Source organism: Primulina tabacum, chromosome 6 (assembly GCF_025594145.1).
Source record: "Primulina tabacum isolate GXHZ01 chromosome 6, ASM2559414v2, whole genome shotgun sequence".
Lineage (NCBI taxonomy): Eukaryota > Viridiplantae > Streptophyta > Magnoliopsida > Lamiales > Gesneriaceae > Primulina > Primulina tabacum.
In genome coordinates, this window is record NC_134555.1 from 20,726,501 (window position 1) to 20,740,151 (window position 13,651).

General features: G+C 37.3%; 1 protein-coding gene and 1 long non-coding RNA gene across 2 annotated transcripts; both read left to right on the forward strand.

The window, feature by feature from the left end:
• Positions 1-9,436: 9,436 nt before the first annotated feature.
• LOC142548101 (uncharacterized) lies at positions 9,437-11,682 on the forward strand. Its single transcript, XR_012820889.1, has 4 exons — positions 9,437-9,566; positions 9,718-9,859; positions 11,448-11,540; positions 11,639-11,682. It is a non-coding gene; the product is annotated as an uncharacterized LOC142548101 (long non-coding RNA).
• Positions 11,683-11,772: 90 nt separating this feature from the next.
• LOC142550105 (uncharacterized) lies at positions 11,773-13,257 on the forward strand. The gene is made up of 4 exons (XM_075659343.1): positions 11,773-12,010; positions 12,120-12,224; positions 12,317-12,568; positions 12,916-13,257. The coding sequence occupies exons 1-4, from the start codon at positions 11,831-11,833 to the stop codon at positions 13,255-13,257; spliced, it is 879 nt and encodes a 292-aa protein (XP_075515458.1). The 5' UTR covers positions 11,773-11,830.
• The last annotated feature ends 394 nt before the right edge of the window (positions 13,258-13,651 follow it).

Here is a 13,651-nt window from a genome sequence, read left to right on the forward strand (position 1 = left end):
CTGGATTACAGTGATGAGCGCCGAATTAAATTGATTGGGCACCAGTTGCTTGATGTTGCAAAGAACTGGTGGATTACGATGAAGAGGGCCTTGGAGCACCGAGGTACGACTATTACTTGGGATGTATTTAAAACTGAGTTTTATCAAAGATTTTTCCCAGTGTCGTACAGGAAAGACAAGGGGGCGGAGTTTGCCAATTTGAGACAGGGTCAGCTGAACATTGAAGAATATGAGACCAAGTTCTCTACCTTATTGAAGTTTGCTCCACATGTGGCTTGAAATGATGAAGCCGTTGCTGATCAGTTCATCAATGACTTGAATCCCGATATCTTTACATTGGTGAACACAGGGCGACCGAATAACTTTGCTGATGCCATGAATAGAGCAAAGGGCGCTGAAGCGAGCCTGATAATACAGAGAGGAGCTGCATTTGTTCCTCCAGTATCGAGACCACAACAACCACCTCCCCGATTCGAGAGTGGCAGTAGCAGTGGTGGAAAGAATGATTTTCTGAAGGCTAGAGGAAAGCATTTTAAGAAGTCTGGCGGCAGTTCTTCTAGCTCCAGTGGTTCCAAACAGAGTTATACCGGAGCTTACTACGGAAATTGTGGAGGGAGACATTCCACTGAGCAATGCCAAGGAGTACTTGGTAGTTGCCACTTCTGCAAACAACAGGGACATTTTGCCAGAGTGTGTCCACAGAAGGGTTCTCAAAGATCCCAGGGAGCCGAATCATCTGGATCAGCGGCACAGTAGAGTAGACGATCAGCTGCTGTTCATTCATTTCAGCCAGCACCATCTCAGTCACAGCAGAGACCAGGAGGAAGTCAAAGAGTTGGCCAGCCTCCTCGACAGCAGGCCGGAGTATTTGCTTTGACTGAGGAGCAGGCTCAGGAAGCACCAGATGATGATGTTGCAGGTAACTGTTCTTGATGTAGTAATCCTGCTTTAGTATTGATAAATACGGAGCTACCCTAGATTAGTTAGATCGTCTGGTAGCTGGTATTGTACTAGTGTTGTCTGATTTTGGGATTGCATTACTGATATTGATATGCTGATCAAGTACAGAGCTACCCTAGATTAGTTCCAGAAGATGGTGAGAATCGGACCTGAGATGGCCAAAGGATGAATATTGTACGATAAGGATTCTAGATTGAGAATTCCTTTGATAATCCGTACTATCTATGATTCGATTATTACAGAAAGGAGCAGAGAGACTCCTTATGTATTCAGTTTATTTACTGAAGTTGAGTCTATCATTGGCTGATTTACCAATGATATGAAAGTTATTGATGTTTCCCCAGATAAGACTTTAGATTTGATTTCGGTCAGAGAGATTGATTTTAACCTTGACTTGATATCAGAAACTGTTGAAATGGTGAATCCTGGTGGAGACAGATTTCATTCAAGGTATGTTATATCTGAAGATGATGTATCTATTGATTTCAGCAGAATTAAACTATAATTAGTTGGCCGAGATGGATATCAGTGTTAGATATTTGCGGTTTTATGAGTTAGCAGATCAGTACCGATGAGTGATGGTTTTGAATCTGATTGAATATTGCTGTTATTCTAAATCCGTGTTCGAATAAGATAGTAGACAGTGGGGGAATTTATATTGTACAGTCCGACCCAGAGCTGATTTTGAAATATAAGCAGCTCAAAAAGTTGATCAGAATGTACAGAACTAGATAGCGAGGGTTAGAGCAAGACATCGATCCGAGTATCAGGTTCGTGACAATGTTCTGTATGTAAATAATTGTATTGTTGTGCCAAATGTTTCGGAGTTGAAACGATAGATACTATCAGAAGCGCACAACATTCGATTCAGTATTTATCCTGGTGGCAAGAAAATGTATAATGATTTGAAAAGACAGTTTTGGTGGGAAACAAATGAAAGCTGATATTGCTAAATTTGTAGCCAAATGTCTGAATTGCCAACAGGTGAAGGCTGAGAGAAAGAAACCAGGAGGATTGTTACAGAGTTTGTCCATTCCTGAATGGAAATGAGATCACATTTCCATGGATTTTGTAACGCAGTTACCATGTTACTCCAGAGGTTGCGATGCGATTTGGGTTGTGATTGACAGATTGACCAAATCCGCATGCTTTATTTTGTACAATATGACGTACAGACATGACTAGATAGCTAAGATTTATGTCAGAGAGGTAGTCAGACTGCATAGAGTGCCGAAGTCGATTGTAGCAGACCATGATCCTCGGTTTACATCGCACTTCTGGCAGAATTAACAGCAGATTTTGGATACGATGTTACATTTTAGTACTGCATATCATCCATAGACCGATGGATAGTCTGAGCAGACGATCCAAACATTGGAAGATATGCTGAGAGCAGCAGTGCTTGATTTTAGCACTAGCTGGCAAGATATATTGCCACTTGGTGAGTTTCGTACAACAATAGCTATCAGACGAGTATGGAGATGGCTCCTTTCGAAGCGTTGTACGGAAAGAGGTGTCGATCCCCTCTTTATTAGAATGATATCTCTGAGGTTCCTGAGACTGGACCTGATATGACTAGAGATATGATTTAAAAAGTGAAGCTAATTCAAAAGAGAATGAAGGCAGCCCAAGACAGACAAGCCAATTATGCCAATGTCCGACGATGACTGTTGGTATTTGAGGCTGGTGACTGAGTATTTTTGAAAATTTCACCTTTCAGAGGAGTTGTCAGATTTGGCAAGAAAGAGAAATTGTCTCCACGATATATTGGTCCATATGAGATTCTTGAGAAGATAGGAGATCGTGCCTATCGATTCGCATTACCGCCTTCTTTATCTAGAATACATGATGTCTTTCATGTATCATTATTGAGGAAATATCTCTCTGATGCGTCACATGTTATTCAGCCAGACGAAGCCGAACTGGACGAGACACTGAGTTATTTCGAGAAGCCGATTCAGATTCTTGATCGGAAGGAAAAACACCTCAGAATGAAGACTATTCCGTTTGTGAAATTTCAATGGAATCGTTATGATACTGAAGAAACTATTTGCAAAACAAAATCCGAGATGAGATAAAGATTCTAGAATTGTTTTATTGAGGTAAGTTTTCTGTTAGCCTTTGTATACATTTCTTCCTGGTTTGATATGATTCCCTATGATATGATCTGATTGCCTGGAATTTCGAGGACGAAATCATATCAAAGGGGGGGAGAAATGTAATGCCCGAGATTTAATTGCCGTAATCAGACGTTGATTAATTGACAGAATTGAGGTTATAGGAACTCAAATGAAGAAGCAGGGCATCGTTACATATAAGCCAAGATGTTGGACCGAACATCTCGCGCCCGAGCGGTAGAAAAGAACCGCCCGAGCGCCAATGCACCATGAGTTTGGACAGAATGTTTCGCGCTCGAGCGGTAGAATATTACCGCCCGAGCGCCAGGAGATGTTCAGCCGAGTATCTCGACAGAAACTTCCGCGCCCGAGCGGTAAAGATTAACCGCCCGAGCGCCGAGCAAGCGCCCGGGCGGGAATTTATAACCGCCCGAGCGCCAACCAGAATTGAGGAAAAGCTAACACGTTGCTTGGACATGCAACGTGTGAATATATATATGTATACAAACCTTCAGAATTCAGTAGAAAAGGAGGAGAGAAATCGAGAAGCCTCCAGAAATTCTTACGCCTTTATATTTCGATCCGTCCGTCTGATTTTTGAATCCGACTTTGGTACTGTGGTCCTATCGACGCAGGCTTCAACTGGACGTAAGTTTTGCTACGTTTAAATATGATTTGAAATTATGGTATTGTCAGAATCTGATAGGATTTATATATGATGTTCCTGACATGTTAGACATCGTATAATCGAAACCGGACTTAAGAATAGATACCATATGGAATTGTTATGATTTTCAGAGTTGAGTTGATTGAGATTTGATATCAGAATTGAATTGTTATCAAATATGAGATGTTGGAATTGATATCTGACTGATATGATAGTGCTGGATATATTGAAATTATGACATTATATTGTGGAAACAGAATTTGATTTAATTCTGATTATATCTAGTATTGATTGAGTGGTGTATTGATGCCGTACCCTCAATATTGTTATTGTCAGATTGAGTATTGACAGGCTTTGAGTTCGAGACTTCGACAGAGTCAGAGTATCAGAAAGAAAGGTATAGATTAATGTTGAGTTGGGATTGCACAACTCGAGTGAGGTTTGACTCGAGTTTCCCTAAATCACATACTTAATTTATTGCATTGATATTTGTAACTGATGAGATTGATGTTTGTAGTCTATTTATTTATAGCCACTGCATGTATTGACTACTGATTGTTTAGTCATTGGCTGATTCGCCTAGTCACCGGCTGATTCGTCTGGTTATTGGCTGATTTGTCTAGTTATCGACTGATTCGTCTAAAGTTTGGCTGATTCGCTTAATTACTGGCTGATTCGTCTAGTTATCGGCTTATTCGCTTAATTTTTGATTGATTCGTCAATTCTGCGGCTGTTTCGCCCAGACACTGGATATATGAATTATATCGATGCCGTTTAGGGTTGATTCATTCCTATCGACTGAGATTCGATATAATTATCAATATCCAGACATTGGGATCCCTAGGTTAGAGTTGAGTCGAGTCTGAGACGACGCGTTGTTTGAGTCGAGTCTGTGATGACTAGTTGATTTACTGTTTTATATCATTCATGTTTGTTGATTTGCTACATGTTAATGATAACTGTTATATGCTTTTGTATATGTTTCTATATGATTGCATGTTTACATTGTTTATACTGGGATTTATTCTCACCGGAGTTATCCGGCTGTTGTCTTGTTTTGTATGTGTGCATGACAACAGGTGGGGCTGGATCAGGGTCAAAAAGAAGATGAGAGAAGACAGTTAGCGTGGAGATCCGGACTTAGGAGTATATCTGTTATATTACCTGAGATGTAGACAGTAGCTATTATGATTTATGATTGCACAGGACTTGTACTTAGATCTGAATAGTGATCTTGTAAATGAGATAGGACTTATTTCATATGCTGCGTACTTTCGTATTTTAAAAAAAAATTTAGACCCTGTTTATTTTAATTGATTAATTATTCCCAGAAAGTGATTAAGAACTGAATTAAGTTCGGGTCCCCACAACTGGAATATTTATTACTCTTCTAAATTGCACTAGAAAATTAGAAGAATTTTTGCGTTGAGATAGAACACTGAGATCCGGCACAATCCTCAAACTTGGAGTGGTCGAATTTTTTGAGAGAGTGTCAGAGAGAATATTTCGAGAGCTTTTATTATTGTTGCAACCATCAAAAACAAAACCACCGAAAGCATGCATTTTGACAAGGATAAGAAATCCTTATTTTAATACAAATCTTTCATTTAACTTAATTAATCCAATTAATTAAGTAAATGAAATATTCTTATTTTATGCTAATCGTGATTCTCGAATTTTATGCCTTTTTCTTAAAACTTTTTCTCAAGCTTTTCGGATGCATATGCACGTAAAAATAAGATTCTAAATCTTATTATATTTTCTAATCTTATATTTACTTAATTAATCTCATTAATTAAGTTAATTAAAGATTCTAAAATTGCAAGCCAACTTTTGCCAATCTCGATTTTACTTTTAATACATATATTTGTGAGAATATCATGTATTAATATTTTCTTTGTGTGCAAGATTTTAAATTATGGTATCATGAATATCTCCATATTACATAATTCAATACCATATTTAATAAAAACTTAATGGGCTATATTTTAACACAATTAAAATATAATTAATTATTAAAGTCCATTTGAACTTTAATAAATTTGCATGATGGGCTTATACTCTTACAAGCCCATGATCCATGCTCCCATTACGTTAATCTCATCATAATCTCGATCGACGATCCAACATCATCGATGTGACAATTTCAACTTGTTTGTTATTATGATGCACACTTTAATTTCGAGATCACAAATGTTTAAAGAAGGCAGGTGTACTCTTTTGACTGTCTTAACAGTCATGCTCTCAAAATTTCTATAAGCTTTTATAAACTTTATTTATAAGCTTATCGATTGATCATATCAAACTTATTTCTTATAAATTCAACTCATTGAATTTATTATCTCAATGGGAACAAGTAAGCTAGTGCTTGTCTTATCCTCAATGGTTCAGGGATACAGCTAGCTATGGGTTCACAACTCTTTGTGATTTAGGACATAATCTTTTATTCTGGCTTACCCTAATTAGCCCCATTCTTTTCATCAACACCTTGATCGAGAATGTCAGAACTCATTTCTGATTAAACCCATTGAATCATGGTAAGAGCGCCTAGTAGCATCGCCCCATGACTCCCTAAGTATCACTGATAGTGCCTGCAAGAACCGGTCGATTATGATTAACGTACAGTACGGTCCCTTCATCTCATATATCCCGATCGAATCCGCAACCATTGGTTCATCGAGGGTTGCATATTAATTCGATAATTATGTGATAACTATAATAGTGGCATCGCGTGTACTATTTGAGAACTCCTTCTCTAACATACATCTCATACTCTGGCCAGAGATTCCATGCACTATTATTTCATCAGATCTTACAGGATATCCACACCCGTAGGTGAGCGGTGAATCCCCGACTATAATGCACTGGCTCCTATATGTGTCGCAAATGTACCCAACCTCGCAACCTGATGACTCTCCTCGAGCCGGTAAACGAGTCAAAGCACAGCCCTAGCATATAGAGCCTCAGTGTTGTCCTGGGTCGTAAGGACTAATGGTGTACAATCATAACCACGGACTTATCCTCTCGATGAATGATAACCACTTGGAAAGTCCGAGGGAGGGATGTTCGGTATAATCATCATATGACTACCCATCTGCATGTTTGGACATCTCCATGTCCTTACCAAGAAACGCAGTACATAACATCACAGATGCTAGTCTCGAGCTCAAGCGACCTTTATCCATGTTTTAGGCGGCTGAATCGACTAGGAACGAATTTAGAATATGCAGTGTTTACAACTGAGTATCAACATCGAATTACGATTCATTTGTATTAATGCATAATCAAGGACTTTATCTATGCTGATTGCATGGGTATACAGATAAAGTATAACGAAACCATTAAAAGTTATATTATATTAAAATAAAAATTGTTTATTTCACTTGAGTCAATAAATTCCCTAGCTAACCGTTGGCTTGCAGGGCATCTACTCTAACAAAACAATCTTTATTATAATATTATTTTACGATTTTATTCAATTATGGCATTATACTTTATCTACATACTCATGCAAGCTGCATAGATAAAGTCCTTGAATATACAAAAGGTATGTACCATGAGGTCTACGTCGCAACGTAAGATCATGAAACTCATTAGGAAGTGTACCGTATATTCTAAATAGGTTCCTAGTCGAATCAACCGTCTAAAACAAGGATAAAGATCACTCGAGCTTGAGACTAGCATCTGTGGTATAAACGTCATGTTTTATTGGCAAAGGCATGGAGATGTCCATTCACACAGATGGCTGATCATATGATGATGTACTAAACAACCCTTCCTCGGACTGTCCAACTGGTTCTCACTTATCGAGTGGAATAGTCCTCAGTTATGGTTGTACACCATTAGTCCTTTGACTCGGGACAATGTAAGGGTTATACGTACTAGCATGCACTTTGATCCGTTTACCAACTCCATCGAGGGTCATTAGATTGCAAGGTTGGTTGTAGTTTCGAAATACGTAAGAGCAAATTCATTGTAGTCAGGAATTCACCATTCGTCTACGGGTAAAAATATCCTATGTGATCTGATGAGTTAATAGTGCAAGGAGTCTCTGGCCAGAGAAATTTGTCACTACAAGAAAGTGGCTTTTCCGCAGCACGTCATAAACAGCATGCATTAAAAGGATGATGCGAATATTACTTTTAACGGTGTGCACAATATGTGCGCTATTAATATTGTTGCACTTGACAGAAATAACGGCGTACATTAAAAGCACGCTGCGAAAAGTAATATCCGCAGCGTGTATTTATGGGTGCTGTTAATATTATATACTATCCGCAGCTTGCATTTATGTGTGCTGTTAATAAATAACATATGCATTAACAGCGCGCATTAAAAGCACGCTGCGGAAAGTAATATTATATACTATCTGCAACGTGCATTTATGTGCGCTGTTAATACTCTATGCATTCATGGCCTGCATTAAAAGCACGCTGTGGATAGTAATATTATATACTATCTGCAGCGTGCTTTTATGTGCGCTGTTAATAACCTATGCAATTATATTACACAACACAATACGAGAGAGACAGTGAAACTACAAATCTCTTAACCCTTCCCCTCCTCCCATCGGTGTTGTGCGTCCCGACTCCAACCACCGCTGTGTTCTGTCCGGCCAGACTGGACCGCAGTAGCCAGCAACCTTGTTCTCCTAACCTTGCGCCTCCTTCCCTGCCTCAGATTTGAAGAACTAGCGCGAGTGGGAGCCCTGTTTCAGTCTTTTTCCGTGTGAGAGTTTTTCCTCCGTTTTCGATGAGTGTTTCTCTCGATTTTTTTTTATTTAGTGGTTTGTTATTGAGAAGTCGAAGCCCTAATGTTTTCCCTGTTATCCCTGCGATTTCTAGCCACTTTTAGCTCTGTCCAGTCACGATTCCGGCGAGTTTTTCTGCGAGATACAACCTTTGCACCATGTTGAGACCACCACTGCTCGTTCAACTTCGATTCTTGGTGCATTTTAGCTTGAATTCCAGTCTATATTTAGGGTATACGAGCTGTCCGGATTCGAGTTTTTTTCTAATCCGATTTAATTGGTTTTCTAATCCTCATTTTTTTCAATCCGATTTAATTGGTCAATTCATTAAACTTGTGGTCAATAACATGAATGTGGTTGAAGAAGATGCTTATACGTCATCAACACCTCTTGATGTGTCCCTACTTGAGATTAACATTACTGAGAAAGAACCGTAATCAAGGAATGAGTGCGAGGGAATCGATGTGACTGAGACATGACTGAAATTTTCAGCAATAGATTTTATAGTTATTGATTTTGATTGATGCATGTTTTTCTAAAGTTACGTAACTATTTATTTAGTTTTTAAATATATTTGTTTGCTTGTTTATTTTCAGTGATGCATAATGTCATATTACATGTTTATCAGGTCATTAAATAACATTCAAAAGATGAGCAAAATGGCCAAAAAACGAAGCAAAGGATTTGTAGATGAAATTCAGGTGAGACATTTAATCTTGTTTTATTAGGTTATCTTTTTTTCATTTTACAAGAAAATATATCTAATAGGTTATCGAGAATGGAGTCTAATAATTCAGCTAATTCATCGCATGATTTGCATGGTAAAGAACCAATTGATGATTAGAAAATAGATAAGAAAAAAGGATGGGGTGCATCAAAGTTGAAAATGGTTAGTGGCCAAGACAAGTGTTAAGAGTTGGAGCGTAATGAGTTTGGACAGATGGTTGGAGATAATTCAGTGAAGTACGCTACTTTCCTAGGGTGCATGATAAAAGAATTTGTGCCTTATACATTAGATGGATGGAATGACATAAGCGAAGAAGTGAAAGATAGGATGTGGAGCTGTCTTCAGGTAATATATTTAGTTACTTAATTTTTCATTTCCATTTTCATAACAAAATATAGACATATTTTCTTGTTATTTAATGTACAACTGACTTACGAAGTTGAGGATTGTGAAATGAAATCAATTTTTTGAAATTGGCTAAATTGCGGCGCGATAGAAAATCCAAATTGCAAATACTTGTACGAGAAGTTAATACAAGTCGACTGGCTTCATGAGATCTCAATCTTTTGAAGCCTGAATTTATGGACCAAAATCAGTGGGACTTGTTTGTACAGAGAACATTATCACCTAACTTTCAAGTAAGAATTTTTGTGGACTCTTTTATGGTCACTTAGTATATTTGGTTTACCTTTCAATTTGTTGGCGCTATTTTGATTCACAGTTTTTTTTTCTAGCATGTTTGAATGCATTCTTTATTGCTATACAAATCATTTTATATAAGTCTTATAAATAATAGACAATTTTTAACATTTTTTAAAATATGTTCATTTGTGTACAGTCCCACTCATATAGTTTTAAAATTTTAAGAAGAATGAGAATGGATTGTAGGAGCACACTCATTTTTGTAATATGAATAGATACTATAATAACTTACTTAAAAACACAAATATGACAAAAGGAACCACATAAACAAGCAAATGTACATTAGAAGGGCATTTAGAGGCAGCTAGCTTGTTGCCTTGTTCAACAGAAATTTTAAATTGTCTTAGCTTAGCAAAAATCGCTGATACTGAGGAATATTATAAAAAACGAGTTCACATAGTATTCGATCTGTCGAATGACCTTTCTCTTCCCACTTCAAGAGCAGGGGTAATGTATACGTCCAACATAAATGTGATGTCTGCTGCCAAGAAACTAGCAAGGTTTTCGTAATTTTCAGTCCCAATCCAACATCTGCTTATGCCAATGCTTTTTGAAACTGAATTCATTGAACAAACAATCAACCTTTTTAAAGAAAGGCTCGAAAAGATGTATGTTGAGTTTATAAACGGTTTGCAACAGTTGGGGAACAATTGCACGAAGAGCTGTGGCTGGTTTTACTGTTACTCTTATCATGTTGAAAAACAGAAATTTGACTTTACTGATAACTTTAGTTTATTTTTTTATTATATTTGGGAAAAATAACATTTTTACTGCTTTATTTAATTGGGTTGATAAGATTTGACAGGATAATGTTGCGATTATTAAATTATATGAGTAGGATGTTGAATAATAATGAATAAATAATAATTATTTGGTTTGTTCAATTAAATGTCAGATTAGATTTTCTGGGAGTTTTCATATTTGCCTCATTGAATGAGTCGATAGTTAAAAAAGATTTGCGCATTACTACAAACGGTGGGCTTTTGATGATATGTAAAAAAAGCTAGCTTTGGCTGATCTACATGAAGCAAGAAACGTGCATGTTCATAAATTTGCTCAAATAAAAGGAGAGCCCGATGTTCAACTAGTTTTCACGACGGAGGCGTGGGAACAAAGAGATCTCTGGAGAGGCTCCACCATTGTGCAGACAAGGAACTGATGAGAAAATACATCAGAGCCTCCGGCAGGCCTATGCCGGATTTTTGAATCAAGATGGTGCATCTCACTGGAGTTACAAGGGAATTCTTTGAAAATTTGGTCACAACGTGGGAGACCAATCTGTCGAAAGTTTCCTAATAAACTCCCAGAGAACATTAATCATCGACTCTGTTTGAAGGCTAACAGAAGTAATAAATATATTAAAGATGAAATTGTATTTTCGTTCATGATTTGATTTCTGCTCTTGAAGTGGGAAGAGAAAGTCATACACAAAAATGAATTTTCTTTTTCTTTTCTTTTTTGAATTGTTGGTTTTCTGGTTCTCCTCCACTATATTGTTGATTATGCGATTTTAACTAATCTTAGGGAAAGAGTGAAAGATTTAGAACGATGAGGAAAAAACAAGATCACATTCACACAATGAGTCGGAGAGATTATGCTTGTTTGACTCACATTATGGTAAGTTTTTTTATGGTTTTTATAATTTATGTAATTAGTAATGATATATACATATTGAATTGTGTTCTAACGATTTTGTATATATTTCTATATTAAAGGAGAAGAGAAGCCCGACAAACACAAAAATTTCGAGATCACAAGTTTGTATATATTTATCGCGTTTGCTCATTATTTTTTTTTTGCAGAAAGAAATACAAGAATATTCACCTGAATCTCAAAACACAATTAACATTGTTGATGATGTAATTAGCTTTGTGTTTGGCAAGGAAGCTCGGGGTAGAGTGCGCGGAATGGGCTTCAGAGTTACACCATCGAAAGTTGGAGCTTCTGTGAAACAAAATGGAACTGTTCAACAACTTCAAACTATTGTACAAAGCCTTCAACAACAAATGCAACAAAATCAGCTAGAAATGCAAGAAATGAGGTCCATGTTTTTGCAAAGTATGAATCAACAAAATCAGCAAGAACAAGTTAGTAAGTAAAAAACATATAAAAAATATGTTTGGTATATATATAACACTTAAATGCTTTTGAATTATCATGATTACATCGCTTGACACGATTTGATTGTAAAATTAGGTTGCTAGTGGTGGCATTGGTATCGGTATTGGGAATGAAGTTGGTAGTAATGGTGATATTGATGTTGGTGCCAAACAAAATGGTAATTTTGATCATGTTTCTCAAGTAATTATCTTTAAATTATGTATTTTTAAACCGCAAAATTGTTACAAAAATAAACATGGTTGAATCAATAACTTTTCATTGTTTATTTACAGTCAAATTTGAGGAATGTGAGTCTTGGAGATATCCGTGCTAATACTAAATGTAAGCTGCTTCATTGGTGTGCTGATGAATTAGTTGTTGCAGAAGGTCGAATTGCATCCACATATCCAAACACAAAAGTGCATCACGTTGTTCTTGGTAGATCGTGTTGTAAAGTTTGGGTTGATAAGGTTTTGGTGAAGAAGGTGGACCTAATTCGATCAAATGATGAAATGCAGTTTCTCAAGGACGCGATAGAAAGAACGGTAGCATAGTTATATAAATTTATATTATTGTGTGATTGATAAATATTCTACTGATTTACGTGTATTGAGAGTTTAATCATTGTTATATATGTACCAGCTAGTTGTTATAGATTCCGTATCTTGCTTTGCATTTTCAGACTTTCAGTTTTGATATACTGAAAAAAATGACTTTTATCAATTACTAAACTTAAAGTTGCACTAAATTTTTTGTAAAATTTTGGTTTATCGTTTTTGTCCATTCGATTTATTTTTTTTAATGAATTTGATTTTATCGGCTTGCAAAAGAACGATGTAGAATTTGTTTGCATGTTGTGGATATAAATATTAACGGCGTAAATTTCACGCAGAAGATAAGTGCTATCGATAATATTATCGGCGGCGTGCATGTACGCGCCGCGGATAATAGTATTAACAGAGTGCGTATGTACGCCGCGGATAACAGTTTCCGCAGCGCGCCTACGCACGCCGCGGATAAGGGTATCCGCAGCGTGCCTACGCACGCCGCGGATAAGGGTATCCGCAGCGCGCCTACGCATGTCGCGGAAAAAAGTATCTGCAGTGTGCATATGCGCGTCGTGGATAACAGTATTCGCGGTGCTCACCCGCACGCCGCGGATAATCTTGAACTTTCAACAGCTTGCAGTTGTGCAGCGTGCAATATGCGCCGCGGAAAGTCATTTTTGATATAGTGTGTGTTTTAGGGAAATGTGTTTTTCTAGTTGCACATACCATGACACTATTAGTACTCAAAGACAAATCGCATCGCTATCGAATTCATATACAGCTCTCGATATATCAATGATTGTAGATTCGATCGGGATATATGTGTTGAAGAGACTGTACTGTACGCTAACAATGACTCAAGGTTCTTGCTGGCACTATCAGTGATACCTAGGGGATCATGGGGCGATGCTACTAGACGCTCTTACCATGATCTGATGGGTGTAATAAAAAATGAGTTCTGACATTCTTGATCAATGAGTTGATGAAAAGAATGGGGTTAACTAGGGTAAACCCGAATAAGAATAAATGTTATTCTGAATCACATGCAGATGTGAACTCACGGCTAACTGCATCCCTGAA

Bases quoted from the DNA above. Each gene is read 5' to 3' on its own strand.
- LOC142550105 (XM_075659343.1), top strand. From the start codon at position 11,831: ATGGGCTTCAGAGTTACACCATCGAAAGTTGGAGCTTCTGTGAAACAA. The intron at 12,011-12,119 runs GTTAGTAAGTAA...TTGTAAAATTAG, and splicing joins AACAAAATCAGCAAGAACAA to GTTGCTAGTGGTGGCATTGG. The intron at 12,569-12,915 runs GTAGCATAGTTA...AATTTCACGCAG, and splicing joins AGGACGCGATAGAAAGAACG to AAGATAAGTGCTATCGATAA.